General features: G+C 35.2%; 1 protein-coding gene across 1 annotated transcript; it reads left to right on the top strand.

Moving 5' to 3' along the window:
- The first annotated feature begins 5,537 nt into the window (after window positions 1-5,537).
- On the top strand, window positions 5,538-24,460 carry LOC127853524 (adhesion G protein-coupled receptor L4-like). Its single transcript, XM_052388080.1, has 23 exons — window positions 5,538-6,575; window positions 6,881-7,087; window positions 7,416-7,592; window positions 13,052-13,153; window positions 13,404-13,504; window positions 14,082-14,255; window positions 15,046-15,126; window positions 16,028-16,139; window positions 16,318-16,422; window positions 16,749-16,821; window positions 16,976-17,081; window positions 17,340-17,383; window positions 17,742-17,853; window positions 18,110-18,213; window positions 18,537-18,639; window positions 18,981-19,131; window positions 19,393-19,462; window positions 19,970-20,036; window positions 20,629-20,714; window positions 21,100-21,226; window positions 21,384-21,425; window positions 23,140-23,214; window positions 23,867-24,460. Exons 1-23 carry the CDS (start codon window positions 6,404-6,406, stop codon window positions 23,918-23,920), a joined length of 2,445 nt encoding a protein of 814 aa, XP_052244040.1. The 5' UTR covers window positions 5,538-6,403; the 3' UTR covers window positions 23,921-24,460.
- The last annotated feature ends 652 nt before the right edge of the window (window positions 24,461-25,112 follow it).

Genomic DNA, 25,112 nt, shown 5'->3' with positions numbered 1-25,112 from the left:
ATTTTACTTTATAAAAAACTTTAACCTTCGGCGACGCCGACGCCGACGCAGGGGCGAGTAGTATAACTCTCATTTTTCTTCAAAAAGTCGAGCTAAAATGAATATCGAGTACAGAAAAGAACACAGACTGGTATGATTTCGTTTGAATAATACACATTGGTAATTGCTCGTTTGAAATAAACGGAGATTATTGTCTTAAATAGTGGTGTTTACAAACAGTCAGAATATCATTATCAGCATGGCACATAGGCCGAGCATAAACTCGCTAAACCTTTATCACATGGAAATGTAAACTTAAAACTGCTGTATAAACAAATATGGATTAAACATAATACGAAACTGTAATTTAAAAGAAATAAACATATCATTTATCATTGATACGATGCAAAGTTACCGAATACAGTGCAACGACAAAACATGAAAACTGATAAGCCCTTTTTGTAATTGAACACTCTGCAGAGTGTATTTCATTTAATGGACTGTGATTATTTGAAACGAAACAATACTTAATGTTTAGAAACCATTATATTTTATATTAAAATGATAACAGTTATGTGTGTTTTGCTTGCTGGGATGTTCTGTGATTATTTGATGTCAGGTACATTTATGTTTACTATTAATAAAGTTGTCTTCATTATTTCCAACAATAGTTTGTGCCATTTATGCCACGTAGAGAAGATCTTATACACATGTATTTCAGTGTGATATTGTATGCAACAGAGTTTACCTTAAATTTTATTTTATTTTAAAGGCGAGTTGCTGACTGACCACGCTGTTAGCATTCAGCCAATTCTTTATGTCCGCGAGGTAAGCAATTCATCACGGAATGTAAGCCGACTCACAGATGGCGTCATCGGCGATCCGCAGACATGTGATTGTTGTGTTACACTTGGAAACGGAGATTTTATCGCCATTGATTTCAGACCTGACAGACTATTTTACGTGCGGCGCATTGACATATTTGGTAAGGTAATAATCTCCATTGGGTTGTTTATGGGTATTGTTGACAAAATGTTGAATATGCATACGTTTTATAAAATAAAAGGTCATTACCTAGGAGAAAGATGAAATAAAACAAAAATGCGCCTGCCTTGAGGGACATCAAGACGTAATAGCTTACACGCTATTATTACATCACGCATAATTTTGAATTCGAATGCTGTTTTAACGCTGTATAGGTAATATACTTTTTGCTAAATTACCTAAAAACAATTACACACGCTCCATAAGTTCAACGATTTATATTGACGATTATCAATAAACGAACATATGTTTTAAAAATCTGTGTCAATTGTGATAGTATTGTCTTTTTATATCATGCAAACATTCGGTTTTTGATTATATGACATTGTTTTTAGTCATATTGTCAAACTGAGAACAAGTGCCTTACAGCAATGTTTCGTATGGCATAAAACTACGTGATCGGGAAAAAATACAAGGTTAAAACTGTAACATAAGGTTTCAAACCTAACATTAACAGCTTGTTCAAAAACTAGTCTTGCCAAACAGAACTTGACCAATATTGAAATAATTGTAAACACTTCATCATTGTGTAGTACCAATACTTCGTTATATAATTTAAAAACATGGTCGCGAGAGCCGGGCCTTTTGTCATTACTTGACTAGTATAATTTACAATATCTGAAAATCTTGCAAGGAAAGGCTGATCAGATTTCGAAATGTTATGTATGCTTCCCTAAAATGTGAATTCCTCTAATCGACGCTTTATCAGAATATAAAAAATGCTTTTGCTGCAATCACTTATTTGCTGGTATGAAACGACTTCGCCTAAAAAGCTCACACCTACTTAAAAACTGCGTCATCGGAGGGCATCAATCAGTTTAGCGGATAATTATAGTTTAACACAAAATATCTTTCAATGTTTGACCACAGCAAAAACTTCAAATAAATTTATAAATTCGAACATTATATCAACAAAATACTTAGTCAAGCAGTTATATACACAATCATTTGGTCCATTTTAATGACGCAATCGTCTAGTGAGGTAAACAAAGAGATGCATTCGCTTGAACTAAAAATACTCGTCTCTTACAATGCAAACAAAATGTTAGCCACGATTTTTCCGCAATAAACAATCGACGTCTGAATGTTCAATCATTCGTTCACGGAAGCGAAATCAGAATATTTTCTTCTGACCCGCAAGTGTAATCTGACCACTTTATCGTTACTAAATATATGAAAAAAATATGTTGTTCCCAATCACAGAAACACAAAATTAGTTCCCGGACAGCATTTCTAATAAGGGTAACGTTTAATACACAATATATTATATGCACTTTTATTGTCTACATGTCTCCCTTGTATTTAAATGACGACTTTTGAAAAATGATGTCATAAATATTATTAGATCCCGTCATTTAAAATTGAAAAATGATTTTGATGAATTACAAACAAAGATTATATTTTACATATGCTAAATTATAGTGCTATATTATTAGAGTTAAATACGCTGTTATTTTCTCCAGATTATGTAAGTTTGTGGATACTTAAAAATACTATTCAGTTGACTATATATCGTATACACTTAAACAAAATTGAATTCCTTGCAAAATATTTGGTATTAAATTGCTTGATATGCAAACAATCGTTTATTTAATTGCGCTTAATTTTGAATAACACCTACTTCATGTAAACAAGTAGTTTTGTATATATAACTGTTTAAGTGACTGTATGTACGATTTACCTCTTTGATAGTGTTATGTATTACCTGGTGTAGACCAAACGCATTAGAGTTGTTACATTTTATAAATTAAGTGTTCTTATAATATTTTAATCAAATGTACTGTTTATATTGTTATATTTGTTTGTAGGATCTTCTAACTAAACAAAACATTTTTTCCGCCAGGATAGTGGTATTTCATTCTTCTTAAACTACAAGGAAAGATTTAGATATCAAGATGCCATTGATATAAAAATCTTTAAAGGTGCCACTGGTTTACAAAAATGATCATGTGTTCGCTTAAAAATGTTTCTGATTATTCTAACATAAAGTTCCTTTCTATGTGACAATATTGAAAACTTACACTTGGCTGCTACCGCCATCCGTCACCGCCTGTTCGCCCTTTCAGTCTAAGAACAGGTTCGGGATGGTAGCAAGGTAATGTTGGCCTCATATCTATAATTGGAGTTTGGCATTCTAATTGTTCCAAAAAGCGTTAAAGCCTCTTTCAGCAACACTAAGCTCCGTCTATTGTCCTAATAAATCGAAAGGTTCAGAATTGGCCTTACATAGTATGCTATGAAGCCCCTAAAACTAACGTTCAATTGGTGGGTCCAGTTTTTACCCACCTTGGTTTTGTCCCTGTATCCCTGTTATGATTGTGGTATATCTTTATTTCGCTTAAATGCACAGAACTCTCTTTGCATGGGAAAGACATGTTCATAATGGTAATATTATTTACCCTTTGAGAGGTATTTAAAATATATGGTCTTAGTTTTGTTCAAACTATGTATGGAAACTGACGGTTTGGGTTATAAACTAATTTCATCTTTCATTCACCAAACACTCGAAGGATAGATGAGACTTGTTAGTTGCTTAGACGTGGTTTCGCGCCTCTTTTAGTGAAGAATTGTATGTAAGAAGTCCATTCGTGTGGCAAAGGTCATTGCTTTTCTAATTCTAGCATTTCAGCAATTATTCGCACTACTTGGTTTTGACGCCATCTTTATCAGGCATTGACAAACGTTTGTTACAAAGATGTGCTCGACGGAAGACCACTTTCCTGTAATGAAGGTACATTTTTGTTGGGAGGAAATCATAGAGGGAAAGAGCAACTGCAGCTGGCAGTTTTAATTGTTCAAGATCACTTGCTACGTGATGCTTTTATCTAGCCTTCAACTTATACCAAATCCATATTTCTCTTATCTGGAGCTCTCTAACTTTTCTTTCTTCTTTAAATGTCGTTTTCATATCTTGTTAAACAAGATACCCTCCTTATGTCGTCTTGGCTTTGTGAGAACACATCAACTCGTCGTGGGCCTCTTTTGCCGTATTATTTGCATACTTAAACTCTTTGACTTAGTAAAATGACTGCATGTTGGACAGATTTAGGGATGACGATTTGTTTTTTGACAGTGGAACCTTTGCCAGCATGTCCGATTCGTCTGTGGTGTCTCGTAGAGTAACGAGAAGCATATCCGTACGATATGGAACTCTTCCAGTAGAGAAGACATTGGAAAACCTAGCTCTCCGCTTGTCGTGTAAGACCAGCGATTGGCAAAAAAGGAAAAACCTTACCACTTCTTTATTTTACAGTTGATAGTTATTTTAGGTTGCTCGATGCGTTTCATTGTACCTTAAATATAGATAGCGCCCTAATAGCAATACTCTGCAATCTGCATGTGCTATTGCGATCCCACAATGTGTCATCAAACCATTTACACCACACATGATACGGACGTTTGTAAACCTTCCGTGCATTACGATAAGCATTTAGTATTTATTGTTTTTTATTAAACTTCACACTGACCCAAGCCTCGATTTGCAATGACTCTGATATTTGAGCATGTCTTTAGGTCTCTGGTTTATCGTGCAACCGCTTTGATGATACGTTAATTACCATGATTAACACTATTTCTACCAATGTCATGATGTAGTGTTGCTGTCGACAGTTAGACGAAGCGTGATGTTGCTGTTCAGAATATTCCTAATGATATGCGTTTTCCTGATCAAACCAATCATACAAAAGTCAGGTTCTTTTGTTCTGCTTGCCTATCTGAGCAGTCGGCATACCACAAATTGCGCTTTACAGATGTCTCATTTTTGGATAGAGGTAACCATATATTTCTTGTAAATCATATATAATGTCAGCCGTTTCGCGACTACCCCAGAGAGTACTCGAAAACTGGGTTATTATTTTTCGGCCTCCTCTTTGTGGCACTTCGTGTAAACTGTGTAAGTTATTCCGCTTTGCTTGGTGAAGATAAGTCTCTAGTTTTCTTCACTGTTTCTTGTACTTCCCTTTAAGATGGTGCACTGATGTTAAGTATCTCAGATGGTTATTTTCTGGTTCTATTTTCGGACATGGTGTAGAATGTTCATCTTCCTTCGGATCTTTCTGAATAGTTAAGAAGCATTCTTTCCCTACGGCTTTAGGCTTAGCGAACTTGTCTAAACTTTCGTCACAATGTAAGCAGGATGGTAACTAGAATGGATGTGTAATATTATCTCCTTTGGCTACAACCCCCTCCCCTTTCCCAGTCTGATTTTTTAGGTACATCAGCTTTACAATAAGCTGGCTCCGAAATTCACGTAGACCTATCGTCGATTTCGGTATTTTCCAGTAACATCAGACTTTCATCCCGTTCTAACATGGTCGTCTTAAACAATTAACGACTTTTCCGTAATGGCAGATCAAACGATGTTTTCATCCAGCAAGCTTCCGTTTACAAGCCGTGTCGTTTCCGATTGTTAAAATCCGTAAGGTCTTTCCTGCCCGCCTCTCTTTTGGAAGACCTTCGCATATAAATATTATTTGTTGAAATCCATTGCCTTTAAACATATTTGAACTACCATTAAAATTCAAAAATGACATTTTGTCATCAGATGAAAAACAAAAGGTTGTATCAACCTTGTTTTATGATGTATCAATATAAACGAAATCAAGATGTAACTTTTATAACAGTTTTATTTACTTTTATTTATCAATGGTAGAAGAAACTAAATGATAATAGGCGAACATTTCAGCATCTTTCATTTTAATTTACAGTCTTTTCGACATACACATATAAAAGAAAAGAACGTTTTATAATGCTTATGACCGAAATAGTATTATATGGATTATCCGTCTAATTCATTGGAAAAATATATTCCCATGTTTGCGTCAAAGTGCTTATCGGTCTGCGTGGTTGTTATTCAGGTTCGTCTCTACCAGTAGATGGGCATGCGGTCTTATCAATAGCACTCGGAATTCCTAGCGAACACGCTGGTTTGAGTATAAATCTAATAGTTTTTAACAACAGTGTATTCATTTACGAAAAAGACTCGCCATTCGGGACTTCACGTGTGACTATCGAACTCTATTGGAATACTTCACATAATGAACTACTGTTGAGTGTGTGCGAAATCAAGATCTATGAGCCAAAAGGTAACCAATTAATACTTTAACCTGCTGCTGTCATATTTCTTACAGTGGTCTCAATTAAAGCATTTCGAGAAGACATAAGTAATATTCTCAAAACATTGTTCAAATTTAGTTTAGAAAACAATAGGCGAAATTATGACTATGCTTGACTGTTCCAACAGCACCCAATTGTAGACGCAAAAATCGTTAAAAAACAGTAACATTGCAATAACTTGACCTTAACCTGTAATTGCAGCTGTTGTAAATGATTGCAATTTGATCTTAAACCGTTGATAAAATTGGCTGCAGAATGTTCCCAGATGAGCGCAATATCCAACGGACAAGTGCTACTAAATAACTTCACAGCAGAATACGCCCAATCCGGAAGAGTAGTATGCGATCCGGGCTATCAAATTAGCTCGGCCTCACAGGAAATAACGTGTTTAATGACGGGTGACTGGTCTCCAGCCAACTTCACATGCCTACCAGTTGGTAATATATTCTAAATTGTTAATCAATTGAATTGTTTACATATTGGTTTGATGTTTCGTATAATTTAAATAACAAGTGCGAGAATTTCTCAATTTATATGTATACATTAAGCATTTGTATATAAAATAACTCCAAATCAAGTATTTATGGATGTTTGACTGCTAATAAAATTAAATATAAGATTTATTTAGAAATCTTTGCAAGCAATTAGCGTACATGTCACTATCAATCAACGTTGGGATGCGTAAGATTTGTTTGTGTTTGAAGCAACGCATACTGAATGATCAAACATGTTTTACACATAGACTGTGGGGAATGGACCGTCTCCAATATTTCGATTGATCACCAAACTGTTGCATACTACAACACAACGACATTCGGGTCTGTAGCCATAATGACGTGCGACCCGGGTTACCACGTGGAATCTCAGCCAGGCGTCAGAAGTCAGTCAGCGATATGTTTGTCCAATTCCACATGGAGCATGCACATATTTTCAAGATGTGTTCCCCTAGGTAGAAACTTAAAAATATAATCAATTAACCAATTTTTAAAAAAACATTTTCTTATTGATGAATTTTATATTATCAAAATTAAAAACCTCTACCCGCCAGCTGGATTGAATCTGCTTCTCCAGTCCGAGGTCCTTTCCTTACGAAAAGTGACACCCGCGAAAACAAATGGCCAGAATCCATAACACTCAATAGGATAGAAACTGAAGAAACTGCTTTTCAATGAAATTTATAAATAAATACTGGAGTTCTAAAGAGTCATAAGTTATAGAAGTATTAATTGCAATATGGTTTACTTAGTTTAGGCATTTACATTTATTTTATCGCTCAGAATGTCCTGAATTGGTCGTCCATGCACCGTTAGAAATATTATCACCAATAACTATTGGTGTGCTCAATTCAACCGTTACAATATCCTGCCCACAAGAATACGTGCTGCTTGGCACCAGTCATTTACGTTGTTTGCGAAATGGACAATGGAGCAGCACCGTTCCTATATGTGTTGCAGGTAAGACTAGGCTTACAACCGCTTTTAGTTATAAAGCAAAATTGGCACTGGTTTATCGAATGATTTACTATGATATTGCTTGTACTTAACATAATGTTACAAGTAAAAGTTGTCATAAACAAAACGTCGGACAAACTTATTAGAATATATCCCGCTGAATAAATAACCATAGATTGGTTATAAGGAACTGTTTAGCAAATCATATTTGACATGTTGCTCTTTGGATCGACCAACACTGATTTTGCTTTATCAGATTTTCCTTTTGTACCCATTGTTGTTGTTGAAAACAATCTAGAACGTTTATGCATAGAGACATTATCGATACATACATTTAAATCTATGATTCCTAATGCTATAAATAATAAAAGAATTTAGGATACATAGAACATACGAATAATTTACATATACACTTGATGTTTGCTTATAACTTGTATTGTTATAATTATATTATTACTAATAATATAACACTTATCGATCTTTTATTTGTGTGATTATATGTGTTATATATTTTCTCCGCCAAACGTTGATACGCTACTGTATGCCGTCACTTTACTTTCTGTGTGGTATGTTAATCTTGATACTACCGATGAAGACTATTGCCGGAACATTTTAAGTATTTAATAAATTAAAATAAAAAAAAATGTGGCGTGCTCAGGTGTGTACTGTATATGTTATTTAACCGCTTTAAATAGGTGTAAGGGCTTTGGCAAAGATGTTTGAATTTGTAAATTACCAAGTTGCCTAGTTGATACTTGAAATAATCATTAAGTCGATTAGTATGGCTATGTCACCCTAAACTAAAAAACACATGTATTGCCAAAGACAAATCTTTAAGCGTTTACTGACATTTTATATATAGTTTAAATTAGTTAATATAATTAAGCAACAATACGAGTATGTCATTCAAGTCTAATTATGTGTGATCTAAAACACAATTTAAAAGAGTCTTTTCACATTTTGGTAAATTGACAATATAAAAAAATCAGATTCGCAAATTTTCATTTCAGTCTTGATATTTGTGGGGAAACAGTAATACTGAACATTTGCCATGCTCTAAAATACCCTGAAAACTATAAAGCGTTGCAACGCGAAACGATTGAATAATTTGGAACGTTTTGTTGTTGTCGTTATATTTTGTGAAACTACGAGGACTGCTAATTGGGGTCGCACTAAAGTGCGGCGACAAGTATGTAATACGTTTTTTTTCGCTTATGGGAGAAGTTATTTTACGGATCAATGTATATATTTTTGTTGTCAAAATATCTTGCATAGTGGTGATATTTTGTGTTAATTATTGTAAATAAGTACTGCATTTGTGCCTATTACATTTACTACAACATTTATTGCCAATAATGCAAAGCTAATTCTTTCCGGTGAAACTTTCTGGTTTTGTATAGAAAAAAAAAATTCTTTGTTCCACTATCCTAGCAACCACCTATTTACTAATAAAGGCGCTATAGAGCGCGAAGCGCGAAGCGTATTATTAATTGTAATAATGAGTCTTGATAAAGGAAGCAGCCGCTTATCAATGAGAGGCACCATCACAGCACCCCAGTCTCATTACTATCAAGTCCTCCTACCGTTTTTTTAAGAACCACATATAGAAGGCCGCAGGCCTGACCCGTATCTTGCCAGTGGTATGGACCCTTTGGTATTGACCTTTAACCCCGCTCACTATCCAGCGTTTAAACTTCCGGGTTTACATTTAAACTGACTATTAATAGCTTATTAATATCTTAGTTAGAAGGTGATTTTTTAAGCGGTTCCGTAGTGTAGTGGTTACACGCTCGCTTCACAAGTGAGAGGCCCAAGGTTCGAGCCCCAGTAGAATCAAATTATTTTATTTGTGTTCTATGTTAACTTTTTGTTTTGATGTAGACATTTTAGTTTAAATAAATATGCTGTTTAATTGTAACCATTTTTTGTTTTTATTATGCCCATGAAATATATGTGTGAGAGGGTGGGGAGAGGGGTTCGTTAACACATTAAAACTTTTACAGTGTTTTCATATCAATGAGTACTCAACCCCTATCGTAAATGAGCAACGTTAGAATAAGTTCAGAATCATCTCCCCTTGAAGTTGAGAAAACTATAAAATTACGCTTACAAGATGAAGCAAATGTTTTAAAACCTACACAGTTCTGTTCCATTGATGAAAACTGCACACGAATGCCAGTAAAAAAAGGAAACCAATGTAAATAAAATGAACTATGAAATATTTGGGGGTTACAACACAAAATCATAGATAATGGTTATTTGGGGATATTAACACAACATGATAGATAATGGTTATTTGGGGGTTATAACACAAAATCATAGATAATGGTTATACCAGTATCGTTTTCTATTTTGTTTCAAATAATCGGGCAATATATTTATATTTACAGTAGAAAAAAAATCGTTCCATGTTTCTTCATTGATTGCCTGTTACACTGAAATTCCCGACGCCTTTTGATGCTCTGCATCAATACTTATCTTGTATAAAGTATCAAAAACATCCGTCATTGTATGCGCACAGATGGCCGAGTGGTCAAATCGGTAGACTTTTACTACAGGACTCCAGGAGTAAGTGGTTCGAGCCCAGTTGAGGGTTACTTTTTTATTTTATTTTATATTTTATTCTTGTTATTTACTGGAGCATTTTAGATCTAACGTTAATATTTATAAATATAAACCATTTAATGACAAACTTCAATACATGCCAAAATATGTGAAAATGCGCTTTAAGATTCACGTATGTTTAACCACTTCGTAAAGGAATAGGTTCACAGATTGGTACATGTATTGTATAAAACTCATTTATACAAGCTAAATATGTTTCAAACGTCAACTAAAATTATTTGATTATTTTTAAACAAACTTACTTCAAACTGTATGAAAAAGGGAGCCGTTCCATGACAAAACATGCATGAATGATAAATCATTGTATGTGTTAAGTGTTTTTATGCTTCTGTATATAACGTTCCATAAAACGGTATATTGATATGAAACAAAAAATGCCTCTGTCACACTGTCACGAATTAGAGCTACGAACGAGCTACGAATACTTTTCGGCACAGTTCGTAGCTATCCTTACTGGACCGTGGCACTCCGTACTTGATCCGTGATCAGTCGTAGTAGTTTTTGGATGTCCGTAGCGACTCTTGACAAATTTTGAACATGTTTAAAAGATGGCCGAGTGGTCAAATCGGTAGACTTTTACTCCAGGACTCCAGGGGTAAGTGGTTCGAGCCCACTACGCTATCGGTTGTAGTGTATCCGTAGCAGTCCGTACTAAACCGTACTGATCCGTACTAGTTCGTAACGATTACCGTAGTCGTCCGTACATTTTCGTAGGCCAAAATGATTGTCAAGGACTTCTACGGATTGATACGAAGAACTACGAAGCGGTATGGTTGCGCTACGTATACGCTACGAGTATTCCACGGATATACCACGGAAAGCCACGGTTCTAGTACGTTGTATTACAGATAGGCAGGAATTTGCATGATCTTGAACGATGTACTTCATTTCAGCACGAAACAGTACGGACATGTACGGTCCACTACAATAAATTGCTACTGAAATACATCAACCGTACTTGCATTTGTTGAGTTCACAATCATGAACCGCCAGCAAATTGCGTTGTTTCACTTGGATATTAATATGGCACAAAACACAGGCGATTAGCGTGTGGCTATGATATTTATTAGTGAAAACATCATTTTAAATGAACAATAATCATATTATAACACAAAATCAACTTTTCTGAAAAAATTAACATCAAATATATATATATAACAAGGTATCCAACTCAAAAATCACCCGAAAATAGGGTGCATCGCTTTGAACAGCCATAACTTCATCCATTGTGCAGCGATATTCACGAACCCGGTCTTATTCAACGCAGAAATGAATTTCATTTCTGGAAATGTATATAACTTGTTATATTTCTACCAATGCTGGGTCAAATTTAAAGAAATAAAACGATACACAACTCGCGTGACCTACTTGATAGCGATGAATGAAATCTTAAGGTGTAAAGACACACCTTCGCATTGGACCAATGAAATCACTCGTGTGTTTAAAATGTCGGTTAGCTGAAATGTATGTAAACAAAGGTTTCAAACGGCGCTGGATAGTTAGTTTCGATGCATAATGCAACGGCAAGCACGGTCAGAATGTTTTTCATACGTGTTATTGAATTATGGTATCGAGGTCCGTGAACTGTGCAGGGAAAATGCCCTTTACTCCCTAAAGATTTCAGTCTTGAATCCTGTCAGATCGATGTTAAGTAGGTCACGCCAGTTGTGTTTCGTGTTATTTCTTAAAAGTTGACCCAGCATTTGATTGTTTGTCATAAGATGATTATTTATCATTCAAAATGATGTTTTCACTAATTAATATCATAGCCGCACATGTGGCACAAAATGCAGAGGCCGTAGACGAGCTGCTTGACGATATGCACAGAGGTAATAATGATTCAATATCGTATAACTAGTATAGCTTTGTGCTAAAGGTTACGTATTTTGCAAAAATTAGAATTTGAACTTACTAGTAATACTTTTTTTTTTTTTGCAGGTTAGTGTCTGCCTCATATGCCTTTTGAATCTTGCTCTTACTTTTACATGATTTATTAATTGTTAAATTAATAGCCGACATAATACAATACAAAATTAATCAAACTTTCCTAAGCATAATCTACATTTGTACATCAATAATTACATACTTTATCAGGTCAAAGAAGAAAAGGTAGGTGGTGGATAAGAGGCTGGCTTTTGAGACGACCCGGCTCTTGGTTTTGGATGGAGGAGGTAGACTTTTCCGCAGACACGGCTGATTCCATTATTTCTGTTACGCACTGTTGCTGCCGCTGGAATGTTCCTTTTTGGGGAGGCATTATGTGTATGACAATACAAAGCGCTGTGAGCGCAATGTTCAATCGTAGTTCGTTCCTACCTGTCCGTACCAGTCCATCGCAATTCCCACTTCTTCGTAGCGGACTGTTCTAGTTCGTACTTACCCGTACTAGACCGTAGCGGATACGTAGTTAGATCGTACTGATTCGCGTAGCATCGTACTTTATCGTACCAGACCGTAGCGGATTCGTAGTTTGATCGTACCGATTCGTGGCGCTCCGTACTAAATCGCGTCGATCAGTAGCAGTCCATACATTTCATTGTTCGTTTTCCAACATTTTGATGGAAGATTCGTTGTGCTGAAATCGTTGCGGCCTACGAATTTTAACAATTCCGTAGTCATTCGTAGCCGATTGAATCGAAGCTCATTCCTAGCTCTGATTCGTGACAGTTTGACCGAGGCATTAGCATCATTCGCACCCGTGACGTTTATGTAGATTTTTTTCCAAATGTTACCACATATGTTTCTAATATTTTTTTACTCTTTGCGCACTAATGCTTATTTTAAACGACAGAAATGCAAAACTCGGCTTTCAATGAATTTTCATTTTTTTTATACAGACAACATCAATGTTCGTATGTGTCAAGTAACCACAGATGTTGAAGGAAACGCATGGTCAGAATCTACATTCGGGACTCAGATAGCAAACGAATGCCCTTATGGTAGTTTTCAATAAAGTGTATACTATTGGGATAAAAGCTGTAAATTGGTGTAGTTGTAAAACTCTTATTTCCATTCGCATTACTTTTTTTCAGTAATGACAAATTGAACATATAAACACGAATGGACTAGTTTTTCAAAATATGTTCAGTTGCCTTAAATGAGGATTTTCATCTCTAAAATACATTAAACTTATGTTTGTGTTTCTTGATTTAAACGTTTTTTCAAGAAGCGTTTACATTTTGCTTTCAGGCTACAGTGGGGATGTGACTAAACGTTGTTCGGCAGACGGAGAATGGCTACCAACAGAGTACAACTGCATCTCAAAGAGAGTAAATGATGTCATTACCATGGTACAGAAATGAAAATATAACTAAAACTTGTATATATATCTTTCGGAAACATATAGAGTCTGGCAAGCTGCTAGAGTCAGAAGACTGAACGGATATTTAAATGAGTCGTGTTCTGAGAAAACTGGGCATAATGCATATGCGTAAAGTGTCGTCCCAGATTAGCCTGTGCAGTCCGCACATGCTAATCAGGGACGACACTTTCCGCCTAAATTGGATTTTTGCTAAGAAGAGACTTCATTTAAACTAAAAATTCATAAAAGCGGAAAGTGTCGTCCCTGATTTGCCTGTGCGGACTGCACAGGCTAATCTGGGACGACACTTTACGCACATGCATTTAGCCCAGTTTTCTCAGAATGCCACTAAAATATTCAGAAACAAAATGGTGTAACAAAAAGATTTATTTATTAAACTGATCAAAACGTTTCAATAAAAATAGTCATACATACATTATGGTTAAAATAATAATTCTAGTATCATTTGTAAATAAAAATTAAGAAATTGATTATAATAACGTATGTATATGGTCGTTGCTATTTTTACCTAAACTTTGTACATGATTTCTTTACATTCCGTCAAGGTTGAAACTCATCCACTACCCGTTAACAGAATATTACAAACACTCAATTTACTAACACATGACACACAAAAGGGTCACCTTTTATATCCCTCGGAACTCGCAGCATTGATAGGCGTGTTGAATGTCTTAGCTAATGACACTCATCTTACACGATCCAATGTAGGGCCAGTACAAGTAAGTTACTTTAATAATCATGTTTCAATTAATTTTTCTGCTTTTACTTTAAAAGAGCTGTCAACCAGATTGACATAGAAAAGAAAAGATCTAAAATACCGTATTTTGTACAATTATTAGTTTATATGGATTAAACTATCACGACTGGTATATTACAGTACTTGAAAAAAGTTGTTAAGTTTTCATAATTTCAGTATATTCGGTAATACAGTTCAACGATGTGAAATCGAAAGTACATCGCGAAAATAGGTGACATAACGATATACACACTATAAATAACGCAAGTAGATTGATCAATTTATTTATTAAAAGTATAAACAATTCACTACGCATGCGCAATTTGCATTTTACAACGTGACGATGATGATCAATCTACTTGCGTTATTTATAGTTAACTGGTAGTAAAATTATATTACCGAATATACTGAATATGAAAACATAACAACTTTTGTCATGTAATGTAATATACCAGTCGTGATATTTTAATATCAATAGAAACTAATAATTGTAACAAATACGGTATTTTAGAACTTTTCTTTTTTTCGTCAATCTGGTTGACAGTTTTAATCCGATTAAAAGCACTTATACTTATTTACCGTTCGAAGGCGCTGACCCTAATTTTAGTCGTTTTTATGATTAGTGTTGTTTTGCTTATTTGCAAAGAATCATAAAATACTAATTGATGGAAACAAAAATCATTGTTTTCCATCTAAAGTTCTTAACTATTGTATATTGGATATGGCACTGGAACTTATAACTATATTTTATTATTGCTTACGACACATTTCAGTTCGTGTCCGCTATCAGGAATGCTTTGCTGGTCAGCAGCTCAGGTTTGAACGGTTCCCAGGAAAATAAGATCAGTTCGGAGGTACCAGAAAAGTATTTAGAGTACCTTTAAAGCACAAGTCAACTTTCGACATGTTTCATGAAAGTGAAATGAAAACGTTTGAATACTTAATCTGGGGTCAGTCTGAGGCTAGGAAAATTCGCCACTTAAACAGTTAGAACCTCCAATTCTTGGCATTTAAAGTTCTAATATGATGTACTCCGTATTTGATTATTTTATGTTTTTCTTTTGCCCAATCATCGCACCTACATTGACGAAATAATACCTCGTGGTTTAAACTGAGTTGTATTTCCACATTGAAAACATCAATCATACGCAGTATGTTGGCGCCATTGTGTTAATTTTCATTAAGACACTTGATGTATTAGTTTGATTCGTATTTCAAACAACAATAACAACAACAAAATAGCAAAGTGCAAAAAATAAGCAACTGCCTAAATGAAGGCTTATTCGTAACCATTTGTAATGTAAATGCCAAACGGTCAATATCCCTTGTCTATGTAGTTAATTATAAAAGCCTATCAAGTCAAAACAACACACACGCACACAAGAAATTCGACTATAACTGAATACACAAGAAATTCGACTATAACTGAATACAACTGACATCAACGTATTAGCATTTTGAATACGAAGCAAGCTTTAGGGTATTTAACCGGTTCTAAGGCGCATAATCCCACACTCAATAGAGAAATTTTCACAATTCAGTGTTAATATACAATTTAAAGAGAATCTATGAAAAATTATTTAACACTTCAAGTACTTAATGATTGAATGTAAAACCCACCAACAGAATTATAACTTTCTAATACGTCATTTAATACAAGTAAATATTATCAACTACAAACGTCTTACATATTTTTTTATAGATGTATATATATACATTCTCTAAAATTCTAAACAGCCTATGTATGATTTTCAGAAACCGGATGCTTTTCTAATGCAGACATTTCATGTATTAGAAAAGTACGCGCTGAATTTGGCTGTGACGTTAGAAGCTGACGGCTCCACAACTATAGACACTAATGACATTGGTAAAACTGACAAAAAGAATAATAAGCTAATTTTTAAATTAAGCAAAAAAGCCAGATAATTATCTTATTATCAGCGTGTACATTAACATGAATCTGTTCAACAATGTATATGACACTTCCAAATTAACGGTTTGGTTTGCATTTTTAACACTTTTCGATAAATCCCAATGTATTGTAGTCCTTCACGTGTCCAGAATTACAAATAATACAATTGGAGACATGAAGTACCCAGAGCATGAACACATGGGGACTTATATAAGCCTGCCGGAAAAATCACTTAAAGGTTAATGTTTATAGTCATTTTATGTTTGCAACTTCAAGTTAAATTGTCGCTTTTGAAATTAGGCTTGATATATTACTTGTTGAGCAGCAGTGATGTACAACTCTGTAAAATTGTGATTGCTGCTTTATATTTTTATACCGATAGGTATTTCTTTTTTTATTTCTTATTACTTTGTTAAACATGCATTCATTTATTACGACAAACAAATCTTATCTGACGTTTGTAGCTTATCGACTTTAACAATTTCTATTATGTGCCTCACACGACACGAATTTCTATCGATGTGTTATAAATGAAATTGATTGTATTTTTGGTTTTTATTCAAGGTTCGACAATTTTGACAGTGGTTATTTATAGATTCCTAGATTATATTTTGCCCACACAAATCTCAGGATCGAGGTCAGTAGCAAGAAATTGCCCATGTGTATTACTTGTCTAATCAAAGCTTGATTTGCGGCTAAAATGAAGCAGTTTAAATTTCTATAATAGCGCCCTACCGATTCTTTAAATTGTTTGAAGAAAATTAAACATTATGCTATTACATGTGCTACAGAAGCGGAGAGAAATTTGTAATTACTTCTGAAATTGTGTCGATATCACTCGATAACTGGCAGAACCTCGACGAATTCGTAGTGGAGATTGCAACACGGATTACAAAGGTATGATAACCAAAGGAACAACGTGACAAAAATACGATTGTAATGTTGCTTTTGATAACCTGTTGGTGTAGGTTGAAATACTTATTATCTGTAACACAAATAATAATTTCTAGCCAACGTTAGTCTCTGCCTGAAATTATCAACAAAACAAAATTGGTGGACATGTTTGAATCTATACATAATATGCTCCTAATTTCCATCATTTGTCATTCGCTACGACCTGCAATACTTTCAATTATTTATTTTTGTTTATTCCAGAATGCTATAGGCACGCCAATATGTACTTTTTGGAATTCAACTGTGTAAGTTTCAACGACTGTTTAAGGCTACATTTATTACCTGCATTTGGTCAAAGCCGTGCAGTGCAATGGTGTAAAACTTATCATAACAAACACTTCGCCCATACATCAGATGAATGCGTATTATATCAAATACATTTGAAAAACTAAAACTCTAAACAAATCAGTTGCTTTGTTTATCATCGTACGTTTCCTTTGTATGCTTTAAACTGCTTGCATATCGAAAGTTTATCTTATAACGTGGAAAAACGATTGTTTCAAATGTGTATTTGGTAATAGTTACGAATAATTAACAATATGCATATCAAATGCAGGATGTGTGATCATATCTTATTATTGGGAGTTGTTTCATTAATCTTAGAAATGCATGGGACACAGACGGATGTGAATTAAAGATGTCCAATTATACGACTGCAATTTGCCAGTGTAGTCATCTGACACACTTTGCGGTGTTAATGAGTCCGTTTATTGAGGTATGTTGACAAGTTGCAACACATAACATATATAATAAATCATCAAGAACAAAATATAGCGGACAATGAGATCATATAACTGTTGGATACCTTTCGGGTAAATTGTTTTAGTCTTACATTATCTGTGAACTTTTGCTGTGAGGCACCTTTTTTTTTACAATAACCTTATCCTGTTTTTAAATTGTTCAACTGTATCACATAATGTTATATTTGTTTCGCATGTCAGTCCTTTGTAAACATTCTTTGTATTTTGCAGCCCAGCGTTGCGATCAAAGGTCTTGATATCTTTACCTTTGTTGGATGTAGTATATCTATTGTGTGCCTGCTGTTGACTCTGATCGCCAATATATATGTCTGGAAGTAGGTTTGAATTGATTAGTTAACAAATATAAGTAATGTGCACCTCCGATAACATCAGTAAGTATTTATACCTATCTCCATTGCTATTTCCGCAACCAAAGACAAGTGCTCCTTCGCCAAACACTTATACCGAAGACAAAAGCATACGAAAAGCACAAACACAACAACATCCATGTTTGGCAATGATATTGTCGTTTATTATTTATTGCCATTACAAATCTAAAAAATGTTAAATGTAATTTCTATTTTAATAGAGTAATTAAAGCGTGTTTTCTAGCTTTTAACATCTGAATTACAATTGCGTTATGAAACTTTATTTATAGGCATATCAAGAATGATCGCGTTGTGATTTTGATGCACCTTTCCTTGGCGTTGCTACTTGCGTATGCCTTGTTCCTTGGTGGTGTAGATCGCACATCGAACAAGGTTAAGTCTAATGTCACATTTCTAGATTTAAATATTAAGTAGTGTGTGCTTTTTTTTTTCGTTAATTACACATGTGAAATAACAAAATCATTCACACTCAGTTGGGTTTTGTGAACCAAGTGTGTTACGGGTATATGTCGTGATCGTGCGTGATTACGTGTCTAACATGTCATGCTAATTGAAAAGATAAACGTGATTGTGAAGACATTTCAAAGATATTCATTAGGCCTAAAAAATAAAAAATAAACCTTTCTTAGATGTCATTTAATCCCAATAACTAGTTATTTTCTGTAAATAAACACACATTTAATATAAATATGGCATATAAAACCTGTTTTTAGACGATTTGTACAGTCATTGCTGCGCTTCTGCACTACATCTACCTGGTTGTGTTTTGTGTGATGCTTGTGGAGGGGATAGATGTATTCATGTCGATCATATTTGTGTTCAAACGAAAGTTGACTATCAAAAAGATGGCGATTGCTTCATGGGGTATGTTTTCCAGTTTATAAGTGGTTTAGTCAAAATTTATTTTATTGTAGTAGCACCAGCTTGTATAAAACATGTATAAACTATAACTAAATGATGCAAAGTTTTTCCAACATGATAAAAAGTGTTTTTTTATTGTATTCGTGGGTTTTAATAATATATTTATGTTCAAATTACTACAAGTATCTCTTTTGTTTAAGGAAAATTTTTATAAACATCCACATTTATCTTTCATAACATCAGTAAGCAATTTAACTTTTACAGTTATACCAGGATTTGTGGTTGGCGTTTCCCTAGCAGCAACACAAACAAGAGGATTTGGTAGTGAGAAAAGGTATAACGAATATTAGTATTTATCTAGAAAGCTTCTACCATGTTCTTGTATATTATTCAACTATTTAGAAGCAGTTTATAAATTGTACTTGCAGTTTGAGGCAGTTCTTCATAAGTGCAATGATGTTATTGATTTGCCATTGTTATATTTTCTCTCCTTACATAGTTTTTGTATTATGTCACATTCCATTTACGTTTCCGCCCTAAAATAGGCAATTATTGCAGATCTACATGTCTTAAGAAAACAAGCACGTAGTATTGTTCGTAATTACCGCATTAAATCGTACATATACGATACTAATTCAAGTATGAAAGATCAAAAATTGAAGACCTGTACCTGCGGATGTGTTGTAACGTTAAGATGAACATAATAAAAAGGAAAGAGTTTAAATATTTGTGATTTCGTTAAGAGTGGTTCAATTTATGATATCAAATGATCAGCAATGTATGTGCAACAAAGATGTTTGTCAATTAAAAACATATGTTTACAATTGCTTTATTTCGCCAGTTGTTGGCTTACCGTGGACGATGGAACGATCTGGGCATTTGTGGCCCCTGCCTCGATCGTTATATTGGTAGGTTGCATAGTAACCTTACTTTTACATCAGGGTATTTACTGCAAATATTGTTATACCTTGAAATTCCTTTTGCATTACGATTTTGTTGTACAATCCGTTTCTTTTAATGGGTATCTATAAAATGATAGACCTGGTCAACAAATACTTTACAAAACCAATACAATGGGTATAATTATTTGCACCTAAGCGACAAAAATACAAAACAATAGGCATTGCATTCGCTCCAATTCTAAACGTTTCAAGATTAATTACCTTATTGTCTCTCTCTCTCTCTCTCTCTCTCTCTCTCTCTCTCTCTCTCTCTCTCTCTCTCTCTCTCTCTCTCTCTCTCTCTCTCTCTCTCTCTCTCTCTCTCTCTTCTCTCTCTCTCTCTCTCTCTCTCTCTCTCTCTCTCTCTCTCTCTCTCTCTCTCATTCTCTCTCTCTCTCTCTATTTTTTACGACTGAAATATTTTTTAATGCAATAAAACGCCTCTTTCATTCATAATAATCATGTCGATCAGCATGAATTAAATCATTTTCAGAGTGGAATGGGCTAACAACTAATACAGTACGGTGTCGGTTTTGACGATGCTTTTCTCTTTGTTAAGGTAAACATCGCCCTCTTAGTGATAGTTATACGAGCTGTTCATCGGGCTACATACGTTGCGAATAAAGACACCATCGAGAAGGCCAAGTACGGACGCGTCTTATAATTATATAAACACAATGACACAAACACATGGTTTGATTAGAAACTCTATTACGGGTCTTTATCGGGTTTTGATGTTTATATACGTGTAAACCAAATACATAAATAACGTCAGAGTGACATTGTTCTGACAAGCCGCTGAGTTATAACAGCATTTTTGTATTCTTCAACTAGTTACGTTAAACCGATGTTTATTTTTACTCATCAGTCACGGAATGCCAATCACGGATATGGTTGACCATATATCGTCGATTAATATTAAAACACGTATGCCATACCTAACCATTGTTCAGTAAATTCTTGAATGAAACTCCTTAGAAAAACAGACAGGCCGAGTCAAGATTTTTTTAAACAGCCTATTCCCCTTCAGGTGCACAGTTCGCTGCCTGCTAGTTCTTCTTCCGGTGACTGGTGTATCGTGGGTACTGGGTCTTCTTTACGTAGATGACACTATGGCTTGGGTTCAGTACCTGTTCGCCGTCTGCAACAGTTTGCAGGTATCTCTTAGGTGTTGCATTAAATACTATAATAGAAAAGTGTCATGCGTGTTAACGTTAATTTCACAAACAGTACATGTTTTCATCAACATATTTAGACATATCAAATAAATATTAAATTAAGCTGCAATCAAAACCGTGTTTTTATCTATTGCAGGGTGCAGCCATTTTCGTTTTCCATTGCCTGTTAAACAATCAGGTAAAATGTGCAACGTGTGAACACGTCTGCAGGTTTCATATTGACGTTATTTCCCCGTAATATACGCGTATTAAAACAAATACAGTTTACCGTTGTTTACATATTTAGGTATACAACATGTTGGTGAATCGTTTAGATAAAAAAAATGCAAACAAAATTTAATTCACAGATTAAGTAATACCTTAGTCACAAATAGACACCGATCACCGTCCGATCAGCGGCCGACGTATTTATCCGCTCATCGGGCTGGCGACCGGCCGATGATCGCACGGAAACCAGACCAATTTGTAGCATCGGGCGGCGTCCGGATTAATTTTCAGTTTCACTTAAAATTTTACCCGACGTCAGGCCCGGGAAGGAATCGAGTTGAGATCGAAACAAGATCGGACGATCAACACACGGGTAATGCCCGGCGATCGCCTGACATCGGATTTATTGAACGTGTATCGGCAAAATTAAAGGTATTTCCCAGAGGCATATACATCGGCCGGCGACCGTCTGATTGCCGGAGGGCCTCCGCACGATGCCCGACGGACGCCGGACGATGCTCGTTATGATACACGTACAATGAATCCGATGTCGGGCGCACGCCGGGCGATAACCGTTCGTTGATCGTCCGATCTTTTTCCGATCTCAACTCGATTTCTTCCCGGGCCCGATGTCGGGAAAAAAAATGTGATATAAAAAATTAATCCGGACGCCGCCCGATGCTACAAAATGACCCGATGTGCGTGCGATCATCGGCCGGCGCCAGCCCGATGAGCGGAAAAAAACCGTCGGCCGCTGATCGGACGGTGATCAGTGTCTATTTGTGACTGAGGTTTTAAACTTTGTCACTCATCGGACGGCGGACGGCTCCGACGTGTCCAGTCTACCCGATGCCTGGAGATCGGACACATCGGCCGGCGACCAGATAATTTGTGACTGAGGCATAAGTTGGATGTAAATTCTCGCCTACAGTATCGGGAAATTATATGACAATTTTACATCACCACAGTATAAATATTACTAGCTAGCATGTGTATATGTGTAATTCAATGAGCATTTATACAAACGCGACCTAAGTGTTCAGCAAAATTTACATATACTGATTAAAAATAAAAAAATAAGTAATATAGTTTTTCGAAATAGAACAAGCAATGTTAGCTTATTGACATTATATGTACTATGCAGTCCCATTAGGCAGAGTAGTCAACTGCGAATGGGCCCCGCGACTTTTAGGGCCTCTTGAGACTATGACGAAATACTTTTAAATAACCGAACGGTAACTACCTATCGAAGATCGTTATTTAAGTTCAGGATAAATAGTTTTATACGTAGGTGTACAGACTATATGGATTGGTTTCTTAAATTCTTAATCTAATTATTAGACTGCCGTATTGACTTTTCAGTATTATAATGACATTTTATACCTATAAAAGAAAATTGTATGTCTTGTCAGCCTTGGCTCTGGTAGGCTAATTTAAACAAGTGAAATTGTCTTAGCACTGGCGTTCTAGTATGCACTAGGTCGACTAGGGGCCTTGGGCGTGGTCACCAAATGTTTCACTGCTTATTAGCCTCCACGGTGGTTATCCGGCACGGGTACTATGTTTTCAATTGTACCATTTTGAAGAGACAACATGTGTTCACATCAAGAGTTTACCTAATGCGACTTTATACAAGAACACTTCTTTTCTCAAAATGTTCAAGCAATCAAATGTTTACATTGTAGGTAATGCAGGCATTGAGAAAAAAGATGCGACCCTCTGGTTCCCAGTTCAAGGAAGGCACTACAAGAGAGTATGTGGTAAGGAAGGCTCGTTCCGGAATTAAATGGCGTGTTATGGACCAATCTATCAAGAATATTTGCCTATTATTATGTTAATTTTCATTTTAGAATTCTATTATAATAGTAAGTCGCATGCTGTTGAAATGAATACGAATATGTGAACGCAAAATTTACGCAGGTCTTTACTGCTTTCTCTCACGGACGGACAACTAGCGTGATCTGCTATCTTGATAATAATGTTTTGTGCTATTGCTTTACGGTGTGGTAAACACACACCAGGAACCGCGATATGGTCGATTTGTAACCATGGAGTTTTGTAAACATGTATTTATCTTATCCGAAAAAAATCATCCTCTCATAAAATGAAACAAAAACTCGATGAATGGGTTTGGAAGGGCAAACAAAGTGTTATTATGGTAATCATATCCGCATAGAAATTATTACAAACAGTTAGCAACCATAAATAACTTGTGGTACCACATGTTACTGATTGTTAGGTGTTTTACCTTACTGAAGTCTAGTCGTTTCTAGACTGCCATTCATGTAAGGTTTTCCATTCTTAGAGGACTACACTTAACTTAAGAAAAAAAACTCCTTGTCATAATATAATCAAACAGACACGAGCAGTTTTTCCCGAATGTTATCAAAAAATTATATTTATCATTTTCAGAAAAAGCAACGGGTTTCTTCAAATGAAAGTTCAATCATGTCGACTAGATTATAGGAACGACCAGTTGACACAGTGAAACAAAATAATAAGACGAAACATTTAGAACGAGTTATTGCTGATGTGACAAGTGTGGTTACAGATATTTTATTGTATTTTAGTTTTTGTTTAAAAGTGTTTTTAAAGTGTCACTTTGCAACCATTACGAAATATACTTTCACTTGTAAAAGATAACCTCTTCGTTTTTTGAGTGGCTACAGATTTTCCGAACGTAAAAATGAAGCCACATCTTCGATACGTAGGTGATATCTCAAACTGATGTCCGTACGAGTACTCAACTTTTATAATGTAGAAACATTTTTGGTGGTAGATATAAAATTTGAATTTATTCAAGAGCATGTCAAATAACAAGTTGACAACCAAACCAGTGTTATTTCATATCATATTCTGTTAAATACTAGTTTGTACGCTCGACTAGGCTCGCGGTGTATTCATGTTGAACAATGTTTTTTGCAGCTATTGTTTAATATCACTTTGCAATACGTCGTTGCTTTTTTATGTTACCCAAAACAGTGCATGAATAAAGAGAAAAACTTAGTAACTTCTACAATCGTAAAAGATTGTTTAAATGACAATCTATGTTTCCATTTGAGACATATCTGTACGTTTTACAAATGTTGCGCTGTAAAAGCCTGCTACGAACTAACATAAAATGCGAGATAGTTTAATACATAATTTGCTACACTATTGAATATTACATGCAATGTGTGTGTGAGACCACAATGGATATGTAATTGATATGTAGATTCACAGCAGTAATTTCGCTATATGTTTATAGGCAGCTTAGCGTGTTTCATGTTAACATAATAATTAATATACTATTTCTTTGTTTGTGATCGTGATACCATTATGTATGCAGATTTTTTCGACGTCCAAATATACCAACAGTTTTTTTTACTTGAAAGTTTCGTGGATAAGTCTCTTTATTTGGGTGACTTTGATCTGAAGAAGAGAACGAAACATTGGTAACTCACAAACAATGTCGGATATATATGAGCTTTGTTCTTGAAAAACTGTGCTTAATGCATGTGCGTAAAGTGTCGTCCCAGATTAGGCTTGCAGTCCGCAAAGGCTAATCGATTCCGACACTTTCCGCGTTTATGGTATCTTTCGTTTTAAGGAAGTTTCTTTCTAGCAAAGATCCAGTTTAGGCAGAAAATTTCGTCCCTGAATAGCCTTTATGTCATTG

Source organism: Dreissena polymorpha, chromosome 12 (genome assembly GCF_020536995.1).
Source record: "Dreissena polymorpha isolate Duluth1 chromosome 12, UMN_Dpol_1.0, whole genome shotgun sequence".
NCBI lineage: Eukaryota > Metazoa > Mollusca > Bivalvia > Myida > Dreissenidae > Dreissena > Dreissena polymorpha.
The sequence above is the reverse complement of the archived record's forward strand: the minus strand, read 5'-3'. Positions and strand labels throughout refer to the sequence as shown.

Bases quoted from the DNA above. Each gene is read 5' to 3' on its own strand.
- LOC127853524 (XM_052388080.1), top strand. From the start codon at position 6,404: ATGAGCGCAATATCCAACGGACAAGTGCTACTAAATAACTTCACAGCA. The intron at 7,088-7,415 runs GTAGAAACTTAA...TTTATCGCTCAG, and splicing joins TTCAAGATGTGTTCCCCTAG to AATGTCCTGAATTGGTCGTC. The intron at 21,426-23,139 runs GTAAAATGTGCA...TTTACATTGTAG, and splicing joins ATTGCCTGTTAAACAATCAG to GTAATGCAGGCATTGAGAAA.